Source organism: Meriones unguiculatus, chromosome 15, assembly GCF_030254825.1.
Source record: "Meriones unguiculatus strain TT.TT164.6M chromosome 15, Bangor_MerUng_6.1, whole genome shotgun sequence".
In the NCBI taxonomy this organism is placed as follows: Eukaryota; Metazoa; Chordata; class Mammalia; order Rodentia; family Muridae; genus Meriones; species Meriones unguiculatus.
Genome location: NC_083362.1, coordinates 8,083,704 through 8,101,134, shown reverse-complemented (window position 1 = coordinate 8,101,134; position 17,431 = coordinate 8,083,704). Strand labels below are relative to the sequence as shown.

The 17,431-nt window shown below is 49.8% G+C and overlaps 1 protein-coding gene across 21 annotated transcripts in view; it reads right to left on the bottom strand.

The window, feature by feature from the left end:
* Window positions 1-17,431, bottom strand: part of Trrap (transformation/transcription domain associated protein) — a 92,497-nt gene that overhangs the window by 11,320 nt on the left and 63,746 nt on the right. For 9 of the 21 annotated variants that reach the window (XM_060368117.1, XM_060368119.1, XM_060368122.1 and 6 more), the window contains 15 exons: window positions 16,092-16,238; window positions 15,433-15,552; window positions 14,802-15,089; window positions 14,531-14,668; window positions 13,613-13,725; window positions 12,154-12,289; window positions 11,006-11,197; window positions 8,501-8,729; window positions 7,462-7,727; window positions 7,009-7,109; window positions 5,218-5,419; window positions 4,083-4,247; window positions 3,079-3,169; window positions 1,940-2,139; window positions 909-1,170 (listed from right to left, as the gene is read on the bottom strand). In XM_060368117.1, coding sequence (XP_060224100.1) covers window positions 909-1,170; window positions 1,940-2,139; window positions 3,079-3,169; window positions 4,083-4,247; window positions 5,218-5,419; window positions 7,009-7,109; window positions 7,462-7,727; window positions 8,501-8,729; window positions 11,006-11,197; window positions 12,154-12,289; window positions 13,613-13,725; window positions 14,531-14,668; window positions 14,802-15,089; window positions 15,433-15,552; window positions 16,092-16,238 — 2,650 coding nt within the window. The remainder of the gene's footprint in view (window positions 1-908; window positions 1,171-1,939; window positions 2,140-3,078; window positions 3,170-4,082; window positions 4,248-5,217; window positions 5,420-7,008; window positions 7,110-7,461; window positions 7,728-8,500; window positions 8,730-11,005; window positions 11,198-12,153; window positions 12,290-13,612; window positions 13,726-14,530; window positions 14,669-14,801; window positions 15,090-15,432; window positions 15,553-16,091; window positions 16,239-17,431) is intronic. The other 12 variants (XM_060368121.1, XM_060368126.1, XM_060368127.1 and 9 more) reach the window with 4 other exon arrangements.

The following is a 17,431-nucleotide window of genomic DNA, read 5'->3' as shown; positions in this document are numbered from 1 at the left end:
GTGTTCCCAGACCACCGGTGAGGTGACAGGGTTACACTCTGCATGGCAGGTGGAGTCATGGTAGGCAGAGGCTGAAACTATAAAGCATCTTGCATAGGTACAGACACAACATACAGTTTTAACTGCATTATTTAAGGACAGTAAGGCTTTACAAATTACTTAAGTTTTGGGGTCTGGGTATAGCTTAGTTGAGTACTTAGCCGCCTCGGGAGAGACAGAAAGTAATGTACTGAATGTTCCCCATGGCTTCAGTGTGTGTCAGTGAATAAAGGATGTTTTCAGACAAGCACAGAATGGCTCACTTAATTTTAGAAGCTGAGGCAAATCTTGTTTCCATGTTTACAGGTCACTCAGACAGCTAAAGACATCTGTTTGGGGTAAGTTCCTCTGAATAGTATGTGAGGTACTGTGCCATGTAAACATACATAGATGTGAGCTGGGAGTGGTGAGGCTGCCTCCCATGAGGCAGGGAGAGGCCCAGGGAGGATCTACTAGGTAAGAAAATGCCTCCACCTGAATTGGGGACAGAAAATGGTAACAGTCCCCATCATGCCACCTCCTCCCTGGCAAGTCTGAACCTACCTGTTGCTTTGAGCCCTGTACCTGAACCTTTAAAACCCTCCACCCCAACTTACAGCCTTTCCCAGAGGGTCAGCAAAGGTTTGGCTGAAAACCTTGCCTTTTCTAACCCCTATCTCTGAAGGCCAAACTCTAGCCCTGACAGTCATGGCTTCCTTATGTATTGAGTACTGAGACAGGGTCTCACTAGGTAGCTCTGGATGTCCTAGAACTCACAGAGAAGTGCCTGCCTCTGCCTCCAAGTGCTGGGCTAAAGACGCACACCACTGCATCTGGCCTGAGCTTATGTCTTAAGAAAGCCTAACTGGCGCGTCCAGTGCAAGGCACACCTGTGGTGAACTGGCCCTTCAGCTTCTGGAAGACGGGGTCCTGGGCTGTGGCTTGTGCCCGGCGGGCCAGAGACTCGGAGGCTGCACTGGAGAACATGGTTGAGACGTTGGACACATTCTCCAGGCCTACCCCGAAAGTGCTCACCAGCTTCTTGACAAAGTTAAGAGTGTGAGGGGTAATCTTGGCATCGGATACAGCACCGCTCTTTTCAAAGGCGACAGAGTAACACTTTGCCAGGCCCTGCTGGAGTTGCCTGAGCACCTAGAGGAGACAAAGACCATCAGCCAGAGAGCAGTGAGGGAGCCATGCTATGATAGCCCCACGCACCACAGGTCATTCTGCTTTTACCAACACCTGGCACCCAGGGTTCCCTACAAACTCTCACAGAAACAAGGAGCTGGCCCAGAGCCCAGTAAGAAACACTACTGGGCAGGAGAGGCTGTTCTACTTTATCCTCAGCTGAAGTGACTACCCTTAAGGAGGTAGCAGAGTTGAAAGAAGGCTGAAAGTAGTAACCTGTGTGCTGCTACCTCAGCCACAGCCACAGCCCCTCCCTCACACACAGTAGCCACCAGCAGCCAGTCAAAATGTAACTGAGGCCATGGAGGTTTGTTCTGTAGCGGAAAGTGGTCATCTTAATGTCATTTCCTTCTCATTATCACACATAGCCCAGGCTGGCCCTTACCTTCCTGCCTCTTGAGTTCCAGGATTGCAAGAATGGACCATCATGGTTTACATGGGGGTGGAGGGGATGAGACCCAGGGCTTTGCATACTCCCGGCAAGCACTCTACCTCCTGAGCTCTAACAACCTCATGAGGGTCAGCCCTCATGCCCTCCCCATACTTCAATGACTTGAAAGATGCAGTGGTGTCCGGAGAACAACTATTCACCTGGTCCATGGTTACATCCAACTGTAAGCAGCTGGGCTGACCAGACACCCCAGTCTGAACACAGCATGTCTGCAGACACTTCCGGTCCCATCCACTCCCTCTACGGGGAGGCAGCAGCTACAGAATCTGGTCCACCTACCTCTTCGTGCCAGTTCTCTCTGAACCAGACCATCTGGTCGACGATGCCTTCCAGGGAAGACAGGAGGGTGGGGTGGAGCTCCCGCTGCATGTGCATGATTCGGCTGCAGCGCCACATAGGCGCCGTCGCTCTTATGGGCCCTGGATCTGATGCAGAATGGGACTGGTTACCCACTGAACTGGGCTGCTGCTGTCCAGAATCTGAGAGCAACACACACAACGCCAACGTCAGCGCAAGGCCCACTGGTGCCACGCTCAGAGCGCTACAGGACCCACTGGCCACAAGAACACCGGTTCCTGCCATTGTGGGACAAGACCTTTCTCCCCAGGGGCAGGGTGAAGATGCCCTGATTCTAAGAACAGCTGTCCTGCTTGACTTGAGGAGCAGAGAGCACAGTAAGCTCTGCCCTGACTACAGGTGGTCCAAGGAAAAGCTAGTGTGTGCCAACAGACTGCCTACCATCTCAGAGTCCAAGCGGGCAAGTGCCAGGACTCCCTGAGCCCTGCATCACCTGCTGTCTGATACCAAACATTTGGAAAACCATTTCCCAACATATTCCTTGCTATTAAAATTCAAAGAACCTAAAAGCAGCTAAAAAAACTGGTCTACATCCTTCATCCAGGAAGGCTAACCCCGATCACATGATGACTTTTTTAAAAACAGTCGCTCTCTGAGAAACATGCTGCGGAACACTGCACGGCCAGCTTTCACTGCACGGCCAGCTTTCACTGCACGGCCAGCTTTTACCGCATGGCCAGCTTTCACTGCACGGCCAGCTTTCCGGCCTGAGTGCACTGGATTTAGTCGGGAACTAAGAAAATAACCTTAGGTTTAAGTGACCAAGCCAGACAGCTGAAGTGCAGTGTGCTCCACATGCCATTTAGGGAGGCTCTGGTGCCACACGAGGAGGCCATCTGGCCTATGAGGCACCCCACACGGAGGCCTCCAGTCCGGCAGCCCCGTGAACGCCTGTCCCACTGTGGCAGGGAAGAACCACAAACTCTGCTCAGCTGTCAGGCTTGGTTCTCTGGCCCTGTCTGAAGAGACTGAGCACAGGTGGGAGGGGGCAGAGGGCAGGGGTCGGGGTACCCCACAGACTGAGCCCTCTGGACGCCCCAGCCGCCCCAGCTGAGACGTACCACTCTTGTAGCGCTCCCTCTGCTCTATCTTCAGGGTCAGGTACAGAGTGCGGATGGGAAAGTAGACGGCCTGGGGGTACACTCGTCCAACCTGCTCGGAGACAGCACAGGGTCACGGCACTGCTCCCCAGTACAAGTTCTGGGTGGTGGGCAGTTTGTGGGGAGAATAACTGTGTGCAAGCAGTGAACAGGTTTCTGTTGTGCATTTGGGTCAAAGAGCCCAAGACCAACATATGAAACAGCCCGCTCAGTTGTTTAAAACCCCAAGAGAGTACATGCGTCTCGTTCTCATCAATTCTACCCAGCCACTATTCGTGGAAGATACCACTCCATTCCTGTCAGTAAATCCAAGGAGAGCAAGAAACACTGACCCCAGATCTTAGCCAATGGAAGATTACTGTGTACCTTTTAGTTGTGGTATTAGGCACAAGCATTCCAGGAATAAAGTGATGCCAATTAAACAACCCACCAAGGGCAACTTTGGTCTAGGTAACTGCAGGACTCAAAGAAATATGTACTCAAGAAGGCAGGCACCAACTCTACCATACTAGCTTCTGAGCAAGAAGAAGACACCCTATCTCTACCCCATACCCTTCCAGATGTGCCACAGAGGACCTGCCAAGGCCACAGGGCACGTGGCTCATGTGTGCAGCTGCTGCATGGATGATGGGAAGGCACACACTGAGGCAAGAGCCTGGCAGCTAAGCTCTAGGCTGAACGCCAGGGCTCAGGAGTATCGCCCGCATGCTCGCAAGCAAAAACAAAGTCTCTTCCAGGAATTACAGGACCATCTCCACGCGGACGGAACCGACTAGAGAGGCACTGTCTGGTCTGCTGGGCACAGCCGGTGGCTGCTCGCTCAGGAGGAGCTGGGAATTTAAAGTACCAGAGGCCCAGAGCATCGAAGCCTACTAACTACCCTACCGCCTAAAAGCCATCATCCCTCAGACGCCTACAGACGCAGAGGAGGCTGGTCCCCAGGGCCCAGGCCTGGCCAACTCCACCTGGCTGATGAGGTTCAACAGCAGCTTGCCCTCAGAGCCCACCAGGCAGGTGAGCAGCTGCGGGATCCATGCCAGCCACTGGATGGGAGGCACACCAATGCAGTACTTGTCCACAGCGTCCGCCAGCGTGTTTTTGTCATCATCAAAACTCAGAAGCCACAGCACCTAAGGCAGAGGACAAGTTCTAGTTACATGACAACTCTGAGAGCCTCAAAAGAGGCTTTTCCCCAACCTTAAATGAAGTGGTGTTATGGCCACGAGGGACAATTAAACAAAGCTTAAAGTGCAACCATCTCACTCTAGTTTTTCATTTTTTTTTAAATTTATTTAATTTTATTTTATATGCATTAGTGTGAAGGAGTCAGATCCGTTAGAATTAGCATTACAGACAGTTGTGAGCTGCCATGTAGGTGCTGGGAACTGAACCCAGGTCCTTTGGAAGAGCAGACAGTGCTCTTAACCATGGAGCCATCTCTCCAGCCCCTAGTTTTTCTTTTGATTTAACCTTGGCGACAATTGCTAAGTGATCCAACCTGGAGACCAGCAGTAGTTGCAGGAGACAACTGGCAGGCAACCTGCTCGTTCCCAGGTGTGCCTCACCCAAACCAAACAGATTTTTGAGAGACTAATTATCAGCAACCCGCACCAGGCAGACTGCATGCTGGTGCCCGCATCCTCCACTGTCGTAAGATGGGCCTCCAGAAGCTTCTGACTGTCAACTGCACGGCAGGGTGGTGCCGCGTTAGGGAAGGCGGCAACTGGCTCAACTACCACGTGTGCTGATGTGCGCTCCAGAGCTCATGCTCTAGCAGGGACTCGAAAGGCCCACAGGGAGTTTATCCGGACATCTGCTGCAAACCCTGCTTCCAACTCTGCTGAGGCACAGCAGGGGCAGCGTGCAAGTGGGCGGAATCCAGGTCCCTCTGGCCTAGAAGGCTTTGTCCGGGGTGGGACCCCAGAGAGCAGCAGACGTAAAGGAAAGCGAGACACCAGGATGTTCAGGCGCCTGTTTAAGCTACCCTGTAGGGAGATGGGCCGTGAGTGAGGCTAGAGAGCACACCTCAGATCTGAACCTGGACCCTGACCCAACCCTAAAGGCAGCTGTCCTGTGGCAGGGAAGAATCCCCAGCCTCACCTTGGCCAAGTACTTCCTTGATTTGCTCTCGTTCTGATGGCGGCAGGCGTGCAGGTAGCAGGTGATCGCAGACACGCCCAGGTGCAGCTGCCGCTCCTTCACGAAGATGCTCTCCAAGTAGTCGCCCCACATGGCCCAGGCCTTCACCAGCACATCGTGCATCTGCACGGCTGCCGAGAACGCTTTGTTGGCTTCCTCGGATCTGTGTGGAACCAAAATACACAGCCTCAGACGCCACACTGTCTCAGACAGATTCCAACCGGTGGTGGCACATCCCTGTCATCCAGCCCCCAGGGGGGCTGAGGCAGGCAGGGGGAACTTCAGCTCAAAGCTAGAACCCATAGCAAGCTACAGTCAGCCTGAGCTATGCTGTGAGGCCTGATGTCAAAAAACTCATAACCAAACAAACAAACTGAACACTAAGTAACATTTAACACGCTTAGGGAACTGTTGTGTGGCCTTCCCTATGCAGCCATGCTGATTCCCAGCAATGGCACGTCGCCGGCCACCAATCTGCTGTTTCTGGGTCCTGAGAAACTCAACCCACTTCCTGTAAGTCAACCTATACCTTCTACGATCTTGTCAGTCGGACTTCACCTAGTGCAGTGTTCTGAGGGATTCACATTGAAGCATGTGGCAGGCACCATCCGGTCCTGTAGCTGCCATGCTGTGCACGCAGTGAGAGCGGTTTCCTCTAACACCGACACGGCTTCCACACTCTGCCTGTACTCTGTGCTGCTGCACACACTCTGGAACAAGGACCTGACTGCTCAGTCTCTTTGGACCGGTGGTTCTCAACCTTCCCAATGCTGCAACCCTTTAGTTCAGCTCATGTTGTGATAACTCCCATCCATAAAATTGTCTCACTGCTACTTCCTGTAATTTTGCTTCTGTTATGAAGTAAACTGTAAATATCTGATATGCAGGAGGTCTGTCTGATATGTGACCCCTGTAAAAGGGTCATTTGACCTCTATAGGAATTGTGACCCACAGGTTAAAAACCACTGTTTATTGGAGCAAGGAAAAAATCTCTAGGGCCTAGGGCAACTGAGTTTTAATATTTTCTGTGCAGCTGCCACTTGTCAAACTGTTCCACGACAGTGACTGCCACTTGTCAAACTGTTCCATGACAGTGATCTCAGATACCATTTCCCTACCATGCTACTGTTGTATGAAATGAATCAAGAAAACACAGGCCTATGACTTTTATGAATAAAAAGGCTCAATTCCCAAAAAAAAGTGGCAGCCAAATCCCAGAAGCGCAGGAAAGGCTGTGACCAAGCAGGAGTTGCCTAGCAAGATATAGGTGGGGTTTAATACAACTTTATGCTTGAAACTGGACCCACAATGGATTTGGCCCACAGTCAGAGATAACAGACTTTATGGCTCTGAAACAAAATCACTCCCCTAAGTCAGGCAGGTGTACAAAGCTCCTATCTCCTATATTTAGGAGGCCCAACAGGATGACTGAGGATTGGATCTTGAGCCTGACTGGGTAATGCTGTAAGTCCAGTTTGCATATAACAGAACACAAGAAAGGAAGCAACTGGACCTCCTGACAGAGGTCCGGGCCCTTGTAACCAGCAGGTCTGTGCTCATGCCGCCGTCCTCTAAGAAGCTCTGTAGGCCTCCACACGGCTCTGCCATGAGCACCTCTCTTCAGCGGGCACCATACACGGAATGTCTCGCCAATCACTGTGAAACAGTTTGACCTCTAGTTTGAGCAGCACACCAGCTTCGCATCCTTAAGGAACAACTAGACTCTGCCCCCATTCAACACAGTATACATACTTGTTGATCTGAGCCAGGAACATTCCCTTCAGAGCGTAAAATTCAGCTGTCATCTCCTTCGTGAAGTATTTTAAGTTTGTGGACTCAATAACTTCAAGGCCCTGTTCAGAAATCGAGAGAGGGGGCAAAGGCCCTTGAAATTTCTACGTAATTCATTTAGCACTTACAAAGCCCTTCCTTCTGAAGCAGCATGTACAGCCAGACTCACTGTCTCTTTCACATGGTCCCTGCACACAGGGACCAGGACTGACCGTACCTCCTCCTTTATAATACTTGTCTTTTCCTTAAACCCATTAGCTAAGCACATGGTAGAATAGTGACCACAGATGCAGTTCTAAGTCTGAACGGTTTCCTTTCCTTTCTTCTTTGGAGGAATAATTTTCCCGCTGCCAAGGCTGTGTGTGTTTGGAATGCTCTCCTCTCCTTTGCTCTCTGCCTGGCCCAGGACCCTACCTGCATGCACTCGTTCTTGCCCATCACTCCTGCCAGCTGGAGATAGCATTTCACTTGCTGTCGAATCTTCTGGAAGCAATCCACGATGGGAACAGTGGGGATGGTATGGATACGGCTCAGTATATCCAGCGCCACATTAACTAGACCTTGCTTCCGGGCAATTTTCCCATACTGGATGATGGCAGAGGCTGAGGCATGAACTCCAAGCATGGCATTGTTGGAACTTGGGTCATGGTGAGAACTATTTTCATATGCAGTTACAATTGCTAAAGAGCAAAGAAATTAGCTGTCAGGCATGTCACATGCTTTCCTAAGTGCATTATAATCAGGCTTAAAGAAAAAATGAAAAACACATATAACATGGCTCATGAAAACAGGATACCCTTGCCACTTTCTCTGGATTCCTACATCACAGACTAGAGACTTGAATAAGGCTTAGTTGGTAGAATACCTGTCTAACACAGGAAGCCCTGGGTTTGTTCCCTAAAACAACAAAGATGGGGCATGACAAAGAATGGCTGTAGCCTCAGTACTTGGGGGACTGGGGAGGAAGGATCAGAAGTTCAAGGTTATCCTCAGCCCTTAAGCACATAGTGAAGGAGACCAGCTTGGTATATATGAAGTCCTGTTTCAGGAAAAAGAGAGGGGGTGGAGGGGAACCAGAGTACAGTGTGCCTGTCTTCCCTGAGAAGGTCACAGAATCACAAAGGTGGGTCCTTGATATAAGGATTCCCGGAGGGTTTAGAGCAGGTGGACACAAAGCCGCCTAAGAACAGGTGCTGCTTAAGCAGGGCTCTGAAACAGAGTGTGCCATCACTCATTCATCCTGGCCTGCACCCAAGGTCTAGCAGGAATTCCGGCTAAGTAGAAAACTTATCAAGTGGGTGTGATGCACAGCATAAAACCCTCCCACTGTTTCCCACCTTCACCTCTGCCCCTCACCATTACTACCACCACCTCAAAATCTGGGGAAAAAAACAAAAACAAAAAAACAAAACAAAGACATGAAGGCAGCACAGCGGGGCGTCTGGAAAATTACATGATGAATGCATGCCGGACCAGGTCGGTTTACCCTGGTAATGGTGCTGCCGCCACATGAAGACGCTGCTCCAGTGCGACAAGTCGTCTGACACGATGGGCAGCCGGTTCCTCCAGGTCTTCACCACCGTCTTCATGTCATGGAGGCTGTTGTTCCTGCCCAGGTTAGTGGGCTGCAGGCCTGCATTTATCTGTGCAGCTTCCTGGAGCTCTATGATCTGCTGGGCAGCCTGAGGAGGGCACAGAAGAGAGCCCACAGCTGAGGGCTGGGGGGAGTGCCCAGCGGGAAGGGCCGCTTGCCGCCAAGCCTGAGTTTGCTCTCCAGAACCCCCGGGTGGAAGGACAGAACTGATTCTGGAAAACTGTCTTCTGACCTCCATAATCCAGGCCAAGATGCATACACAGCTACAAAACAAACAGTCCAAACCAAAGAAAGGCTTCCTGAAAGTACTCTTATGGGCACTGCCTGGGTTTTCACTAAGATTTCTTAGTTGGGGACTGGTGAGATGGCTCAGTGGTCAAGAGGCTCACTGTCCCAAGATGTCCTCTGACTTTCACACACATGCATACATAAAACAAAACAAAGACAGTGGGTGTGGTGGTGTATGTCTCTGAGCATCTGGAAGGAAGAGGCAAGCAGATATCTATGTATGAGTCTGAAGCCAGCCTGAGTTCTAGGCCAGCGAAGGCTACACAGCGAGACCCCTTTTCAGGAAACAAAACTGCCCAGTGTGGGAGCACACACTGTTTATCTCAGCACTCAGTTCTTTGCATTTTAGGCCACTCTGGTCTACAAAACAAGTTCCATGTTATAGTCAGGGTACACAACAGAGGAACCCTGTCTTGAAAAACAACAACAAAAAGATTTCTTAGCTATGTGGAGGCAACTATCACTTGTGTTAGATCCCCTAGAACTGACATTACAAATGGCTGTGGGCCATCATGTGGGTGCTGGGAATTGGTTCTCTGGAATAGCAGTCAGTGCTCTTAACCACTGAGCCATCTCTCCAGCCTGAGTAATCATCTCTTTAAATGCAGTCCATAGTCAGACTACCAACAACTACTTCTATTACAAACCATGAGGAAAACAGTGAGGCAATCGGACTGCTTTTCATTCACCATCCAAGACATGCGAACACCAAGATGGTGTGACGGGCTGCATCTTAAACTCCATGCTTTCAGCATGTAACTGCACAACAATTCCTACGCTTTCACAATTATGTCACTCGTGGCTGCTACTTTCATCAACTTGTTCACAAATGCAGCCATTAACCATTTCCAGGCAAAGAGAGTTTCTCAGTAGTCACAAGAGTGGGCTGCTTGCCTAGCATGAAGGCCCTGAGTTCAATCCTTTGTGTGAAGGGAGTGGCAGGATGTGCTGTGGCCTGGCTGGCCTGGCTGGCCTGGCTGGCCTGTTGTATGTGTGTGTACCTAGGGAAATAAAAAAAGTGAGAAAACTCTGGAAATCCACAAGTCACTGTAGCAGCAAACGTCTCCTACACTGTAGAGCAAAGGGAAAAGTCTGCTCACAACTAAAAGCTTGAGAATATTTCAGTAACCTAAATTTGGACTATCGCAGATGTGTATAGTAACTCTGATTGTAGGGCACTTTCAGAAAAGCAGAGGTAACAGACATATAGAAAAGCATCAAAATGACAACAAGGCACTGGTCAGTAAACCGTGGCTCCTGAGACAGCGGAGTCCATAAGCTTCTGAGAAGATAGACACACTGTTACACCCTGAATTCCTGCTCTCAGAACTCACTGGGATTTAATCTCCTTAAACCAACTATGGGGTTTTAAGAGATGCTCAGGACTCAAAAAACAGCAGGGAAATCTCAGATGAAGTACTAGTAGCCCTGTAAGAAACAACAAAGGGGACAGAAGGGGACACACACACACACACACATTCTGTCTGATGTCCCACACAATTTTTCCTAGCAAGACGACTGTCAAAAGCTATGGTCCTCTGACCTTTATGCCTCTCGAAGGAGGTACTTTATATCTCTAGAAGGAGATACCAAACGGTTCACACGGTAGCCTACACTGTAGCTAACACTGCTGTTTACAATATAAAACAGATTAATACCTCGACAAACCCAACATATTGGTTTAGTGTCAAAGAATTCATTCACAAATCACCAGAAACGTGTGCTGATGTCTGATGTCCAAAGGAGGACATCAAGGCACAACTCACTTCAGTGTTTCAAGGCTAGATAGGACCTCTCTGAACGGTAGTCTCACCCTGGCATGCACCAAAGGCTATAGGGTAAAATCAAAATCACTTGGGAGAATGTTTCAGACCCTGAAATTCCAAAATGAAAAGCCACAGCTTTCCTCCTCATGTTCAGATTCTGGCCTTCCTTTCCCGAGGATGACTTCCCACGGGAAAGGGCGAGCCCAGGGCCAAGCCTTTCCCCTGCACTCGGCTCGTCATGGACCTCGGCTGCTCTGCAACCCGGAGGACTGCAGGCAAGGAGCTCCAGCACGGAGGGAGCGGTACCTACCTGGAGAAGAGGCGTGTGCACATGCGACACCACGTGGGGCAGCCGCCGCCACTCGCGGATGGCCAGGCTGCTGGCCATCTCCACCAGGCGCTCAATGAAGCTGAGCTGCTGCTCCTCGGGGTGGCAGATGGCCAGGTACCCACGGTACATGTTAACCTTCCAAGCCATCTCCTTTGGACAGCTGACCTCCACCTGCAGTGAAAGGCGACAGGCAGGGTGGTGACGGGAAAGCAGAGCACAGAAATCCAGCCCTGACATAGACCCGGCTTTCAACAGAGAAGCCAGATGTTTACACTGCTCTTCTAAGTCTCTCTCCTGAACTCCAAGTGAGCAGCCAGACTCCTGGGTTGCAGAGCACAACACAAAAGCTCCCAGAGAGAAGACACACTGGACTCCTGTCACGGCACCATATGCACCAAGCCCCCAGGATCAAGTCATTTTAAACACCCCATTCCACTGCACATCTCCCAGCCATGCTAACAGGAGCCTGTTACCTGAGGTGGCTCCTCAGGTAACAGCAGGCACGCTGGCCGGGCTGCTGTCGCTCCAGTCCTTTGTGTAAGTCCTGATGACCCCTCCAACAAAATCTACTAACTGCAAATCCTTCCAGACCTCCTCATGGTATTACTCTGCCCTCAGAGGTGAAAGTCTCTACACAATATTCAAGCCAAACTGAGTGCCAGGGGATGGCTTCGCACTGCAGTTTCAACTCTCCAAACACTGGGACCTTTGGGTACAATGCCTCATGCTGCAGTGACCCCAAATATAAATTTATTTTCCTTACTACTTCACAACTGTAATTTTGCTCCTGTTAGGAATCATAACGTAACTATCTGTGTTTTCTGATTGTCTTAGGCAACCCCTGAGAAAGGGTCTTTTGACGCCAAGATTCACAACCCTCACGACCCACAGGTTGAGAAACACTGGCTCAGTAGGTCAGTTTTGCAGAGAACCTGAGTTTTGTCTAAAAAAGACAGCTTACCTGTACACCAGTAACCAGCTCTAGAGCTAAAGCCTTCTTCTAGCCTCTGCAGGCACTACACTATTGGACATGAACATACATGTACTCTGTCTCTCTGAATGTTCACCGAATAACAAACCTACTCGGTTTCGGAGAAATCTCAGTAACAACAGGAGAGGGGTCGTACCTGCACCAGTGCCTCCTTCATGGCGGTCCAGTTGGACACCCTCCAAGCACACTCCAGGACGAGGTAGGGATTTATGTGGCCTTTGGATTGGCCAAACTCGGTCAAGGCTTCCCACTGGTTCAGCTCCTTGGAGCACCTATGAGACCAGGGTTATGAACAGAAGCTCAACCAGATCAACCTACTGGCAGGCTAAGAAAGGCAAAGAGAGGCTCTTGGGACTGCGTCAATACAGAAAAAAAGAATGCTGGGGCAGCCTGCTACGGAAAAAAAGAATGCTGGGGTAGCCTGCTACGGAAAAAAAGAATGCTGGGGTAGCCTGCTACGGAAAGCTGCCAGGGTGTCCCTGCAGGAGGCCTGCCTGCCTGCCCTGTGACAGACAACATCAGGGTGTCCCTTCAGGAGGCCTGCCTGCCTGCCCTGTGACAGACAACAGGACAGAGCTCTAGATCCCAAGGGGAGGCAGGAAGGATCTGGTTTCTTACTAGCACATTTAACTACGTAAGACATTTAAGGCATTTCTCAGACTTTATAGCAACCAACCCCTTCGAGAAACACTCAGGAAGAATTCATATACGTGTTCCCTCAGTCCTTTAGTTCACTCAAATGAATTAAACCCCTGGCTGGGTCTCACTGTGCAGACCATACTGGTCTCAAACTCAGAGACCTGCCTGCTTCTAGTATGCTGTGATTAAAGGCGTGTGTCACCACGTCCAGCCCATCCACAAACTTCTAAACCAGGAGCTATGGCTCCACAGGGGAGTCAATACCTTGATCTGACGGTGGCCGGCAACTAAAAGGTTCTTGATATACAACAAACACACACTAGTTTAAAATCAAACACAGTGACTCTGAGATGCTTTTGGCAGCACGCGCCATGTTGAACTACATTCCTTTACTACCGCCTTGTGCACACTTTCAGGATGTCCATTCCCCCATGACAGGAGAGTCCAGTCAGTAAAGCTGGAAACAGCTCAGTTCAGACTCCAGACAAGCATCTGTTTGTTGTGACTGCAGTGCTATACTGCACATACAGTTTTCTGGCCTAGGAGAAAATAGCCTAATAATGAGAAAAGTCCAAAGACTTTAGTATTTTCTTGCTGTTACTCTCCAGTCCACATATATCAAATCAATGTATCTCTCTAAGCTGTATTGTGTTAGAATGCTTGATTTAAAAAACTGGTGTTTGGCCAGGCACTGGTGGCACAACCTTTAATCCCAGCACGCAGGAGGCAGAGGCAGACAGATCTCTTGTCTGTTTGAGGCCAGCCTGGCCTACAGAGTGATTTCCAGGACAGCCACGGCTACACAAAGAAACCCTGTCTCAAAAAAAGCTGGTGTTTGATGGGCCGGCAGGATGTCTATGTGGTAAGGGTACTCGCCACCTCGCCTGGGACACATGCAAATAAATAGGTGTCATCTGAATATTTAAAAAGGCCTACCAAGCCCGGGTTCAGCTCACCTAATCCAGTGGTCCTCCCATAGCTGGTACTCAGGGAAAATGGAAGGGGAGGCATTACTCCGCTCATGTTCTTTTTTGGCTTTGTCCATTGCCTTTTCATAGGATTCTTGGGCCTAAAAAAAGACAACAATGCCATCAGACTCCTGAGAAACAGTGTTTTCCTTGTCTTCTCCCATCTGTTCGGGGAAAGCTGGACACAAACCTAGGAACATCTATAGCCTTCTCATACAAGGCTACCTGCTCCCCACAACTCACCTTTTAGAGACAGAACAGAGGAGGGGACAGCCCTTACAAAGATGGCAAAGACACCCACAGGACATGCAAATGTGGTCAGTTCTGGGCCCAAGATCCAGTCCACAATCAGCGCCTGTGCCACACAGGAAGCACGAGGCTAAGGACGGAAGCCAAGCACTGAGCGCATCTGCCCACTGTTTCCAAAGGAGCTAGGGACAGCAGGGGAAGAGCATCCGTATCAGTGTCTGATGCTAGAAGACTGAAGTAAAGATGTCTAGGCAGGTAAAGGCTTGACGACCTGAGTTAAAGCCCTAGAGCTCGGGTAAAGGCGGAAGGAGAAAAAAAAAAAAAAAAAAGACTACAGAAAGCTGGCCCCTGACCTCCGTGTGTGTGCCTTGCCACATGGACTCGTACATGCACACACATGGGCATACACAATTTAAGTGTTTTAAACCATGTATGGCATGTATCAAGACTTCAAAGGGTCTTCCTGAGCAGATAGCACAGAGTGGCTGGGGTTCAGGAGGCTTGCTGAGCCCACTGAAGTTCTGGGTTCCAAGCACTTCAACAAATGACAAAAACGCTTGATGAAACAGCCATCTGCCCAAATGCAAACTTATTGTAACTTAAGCAAACTTTCTTCACAGGAAGGAAGAACCAGAAGCGAGCGCCACCAGCCGTCACCTGCTCAAAGAAGCCATGCTGCTCATAAGCGATGGCGGTGGCCGTCTCCGAGAACTTGCATCTCTTCTGCCAAAGGCCGGCCCACATGTCCTCTTCTTGTAACAGGGAGTACAGTTCAGCGAGGGAATCCAATATCTCCTGAAAGACATCACTGTTTCTGAGTGCTTGGGTCAAACCCAGACGTAACCAGCAAAGCAACTCCCTGAGCATCACTGAAAACCTCCGGGAGAATGTACTTATTGAAAGTCATTGATGGAATGAGGAGAGTCACCTGCTGAGGTGGCGTTATGCTCTCCTGCTCATAAAACTCGGCTGTTTGCTTCGGTTTGATCTGCAGGCTCAGCCCCTTCTCAAAGGCCTGGTGCTCCAGCATCAACGTGGAGCGGAACCAGAGGTTGTGAGTCTTCCCCAGGTACTTCAGCACGCAGGGCCGCATGGGGATCGGGGGCACACACTGGGACATGGCTTCCACGAAGCAGTTCAAGGCGCTTGGCTGACAGTCACGCTGCACCTGATGGCTGCCACTGCACAGGAATGGGCTGATCTCCCCCGCCAAGGCCTAGAACCAGAGAGTGAGCTGTCTCAGGTCTTCACTCAAAAACTGACAAGCCTGAACCTGGTGTGCTATTGCATACCTGAAATCCCAGCACTTGAGAGGTTGAGGCAGGGAGATGGCAAGTGTAAGGCCATAGCCTGGGCTATGAGGTGAGCTTGTGGCCAACCTGGGGTAGATACTAAGACCCTGACTCGAACACAGATGAGAAAACTCTCTCACCACCTGGCCCTGGGGTGGGGAGAATCAGTAGCTCTATCATGTTCCGGAACTTAGAACTGTGCTCACTGAGGATCGGTCATCGAAGCTAAAACTACACCCCCGAGCAGGGCTGTACGCTATGGCTCACATGCTGCTGTCTGTCGGACAGGATTTTCCACAGCCTGGGGAAGAGCTGCACCCACGTCTTCTCAGCCAGGGTCGTGGAAATGTGGCACAGCTGGACGAAGGCACTGAGGAGTGCTCCAGTCTGCAGGCAGAAGAGGTCGAGCTGAGACGGCATGATATGCCTCCCACCACCCCGCTCCAACGGACACCGAGGCCACCCCACCGCTGAGTTAGCCCCGCCCACAGAAGATCTTCAGAACAGACCCACAGCCCTCCTTCCGTTCTAGCAGCAGGGGCAGCATGAAAGGTTCATGAGGACACTCTGAGTCCTTCTCCTTCGGCAAGCTACACTTACCCAGGACAAGAATAGTGCCACTGACTTGAAGCACTTGAACAATAACCCAGAGTTACTGTTCATTACTAAGTCATTTTACCATCTCCACAGTAAGCAGTGGAGAAACCAACTCTGTTTTCCCTGTCGAGCCCTGTATCTGCTTCCTTGATTATTATTAAATGTTGACTTCAGACTCTCCCAGAATAAATACATAGAAACTATATGGTTTCAACTGGGGTAACTGGTAAGAGAATGTATACTGGTGTGGAATGAACCTGTTTGGAATAAAAAATAAATAAAGTAAAGATGGGGGCAGAAGATATTCATAGCCAAACTTGCCCACAGACCTTCACTTCCCGGAGAGTATCAAGAAATTTGTCGTGTCGGTTGGTCAGCATGTGCAGCTGGTTCCCAATGTCCTTCTCAGAAAGCTCTTTGGTTTTGGGTGTGCTGGTCTGATCGCCAGGAGCCAGCTCAATATCAATCTCTACATCCTAACCAAAACACACAAAAAAAATGCAGGAGGTCAGGGAGTTCACAAGAACCCAACAAACACCACTCCTACAAACCACTAGCTACTTTTAAAAAGACTTTAATTATGTGTACGTGTGAGTGTGTGTGGGAAATGTGCCCCTGAGTGCGGGTGCCCACGGAAGCCAAAGGAGGGACACAGATCCCCTAGTGCTGGGGTAAGGAGAGGTTGTGCTGAGACCTGAGCTGCTGCTGGGGCCTGAACACAGCGGGTCCCCTACAGAGGCAGCAAGCACCGTAAGCACCGAGCCAGGTCTCCAGCTCTCCATTTTGACAAGGGCAACTTTTCCTAGTTTTCTAGAAGCTTTTCTCCAAGCACCCCTACCTAATCTTAAAGCCACCAAACATAAACGGCTTCACATGCAGAACTTCTTAAGCACCACCCATATGATGCTCAAATTTCTGGTTTGTAGACTTTTTTTCTCCCCTGATGCAAAACAACAGGGGAGGAGGAAAACAAACAAACAAACAAACAAAAACAGAAAACAAAAACAAAAAAAAAAAAACCTGAATTTTCAAATCCAGAAACACCCAAAATATGCAGTGTATTATGTTTCTAAGCATTTTTGATGAAGGCCATTGTTGTATCTAAATAACTCTTTAATTAAAACACGTAAACAAGAGCCAGCTCATCCGCTCTAGAACTTGCTTCTCCCCTTGGCTAGCAAACAGAATGTGTTTCCTTCTGGCATTTCCATCAGTACACCATGGTACTCTGGCTCACAGTCAACCCTCATGAGCCACCCTGTACCCCACTGCATCTCTCTCTTAAACAACTGTGGAAGGATGACCATTTGTTTTTGTGTTTGAATTACAGGAAGCAAAATAAAACAGTACACACTTCAGTGGGATCAGAAGACTGTATGTATCATTTGCTTTGTATGAATTTTAGAAGAAATTCACTTAGCAACAAGGAAGAACACTTGCTTCCTTTGCTCTAAAAGGGGTAGTTTGGGGCTGGGGTTGTAGCTTGGATGGTAGAGTACTTGCCTAGCACATGTGAAGCCCGGGGCTTGATCTCTGGCACAATTCAGTATGGCTGCCCAGAAGCCCTGCTATGTCACATTAACACTATATTTATATACTCTTATGTCACACACAGGACATGCCTGGTCAGTGTCTTCCATGACATGCACAGGAATAAACTTCCTGTCTC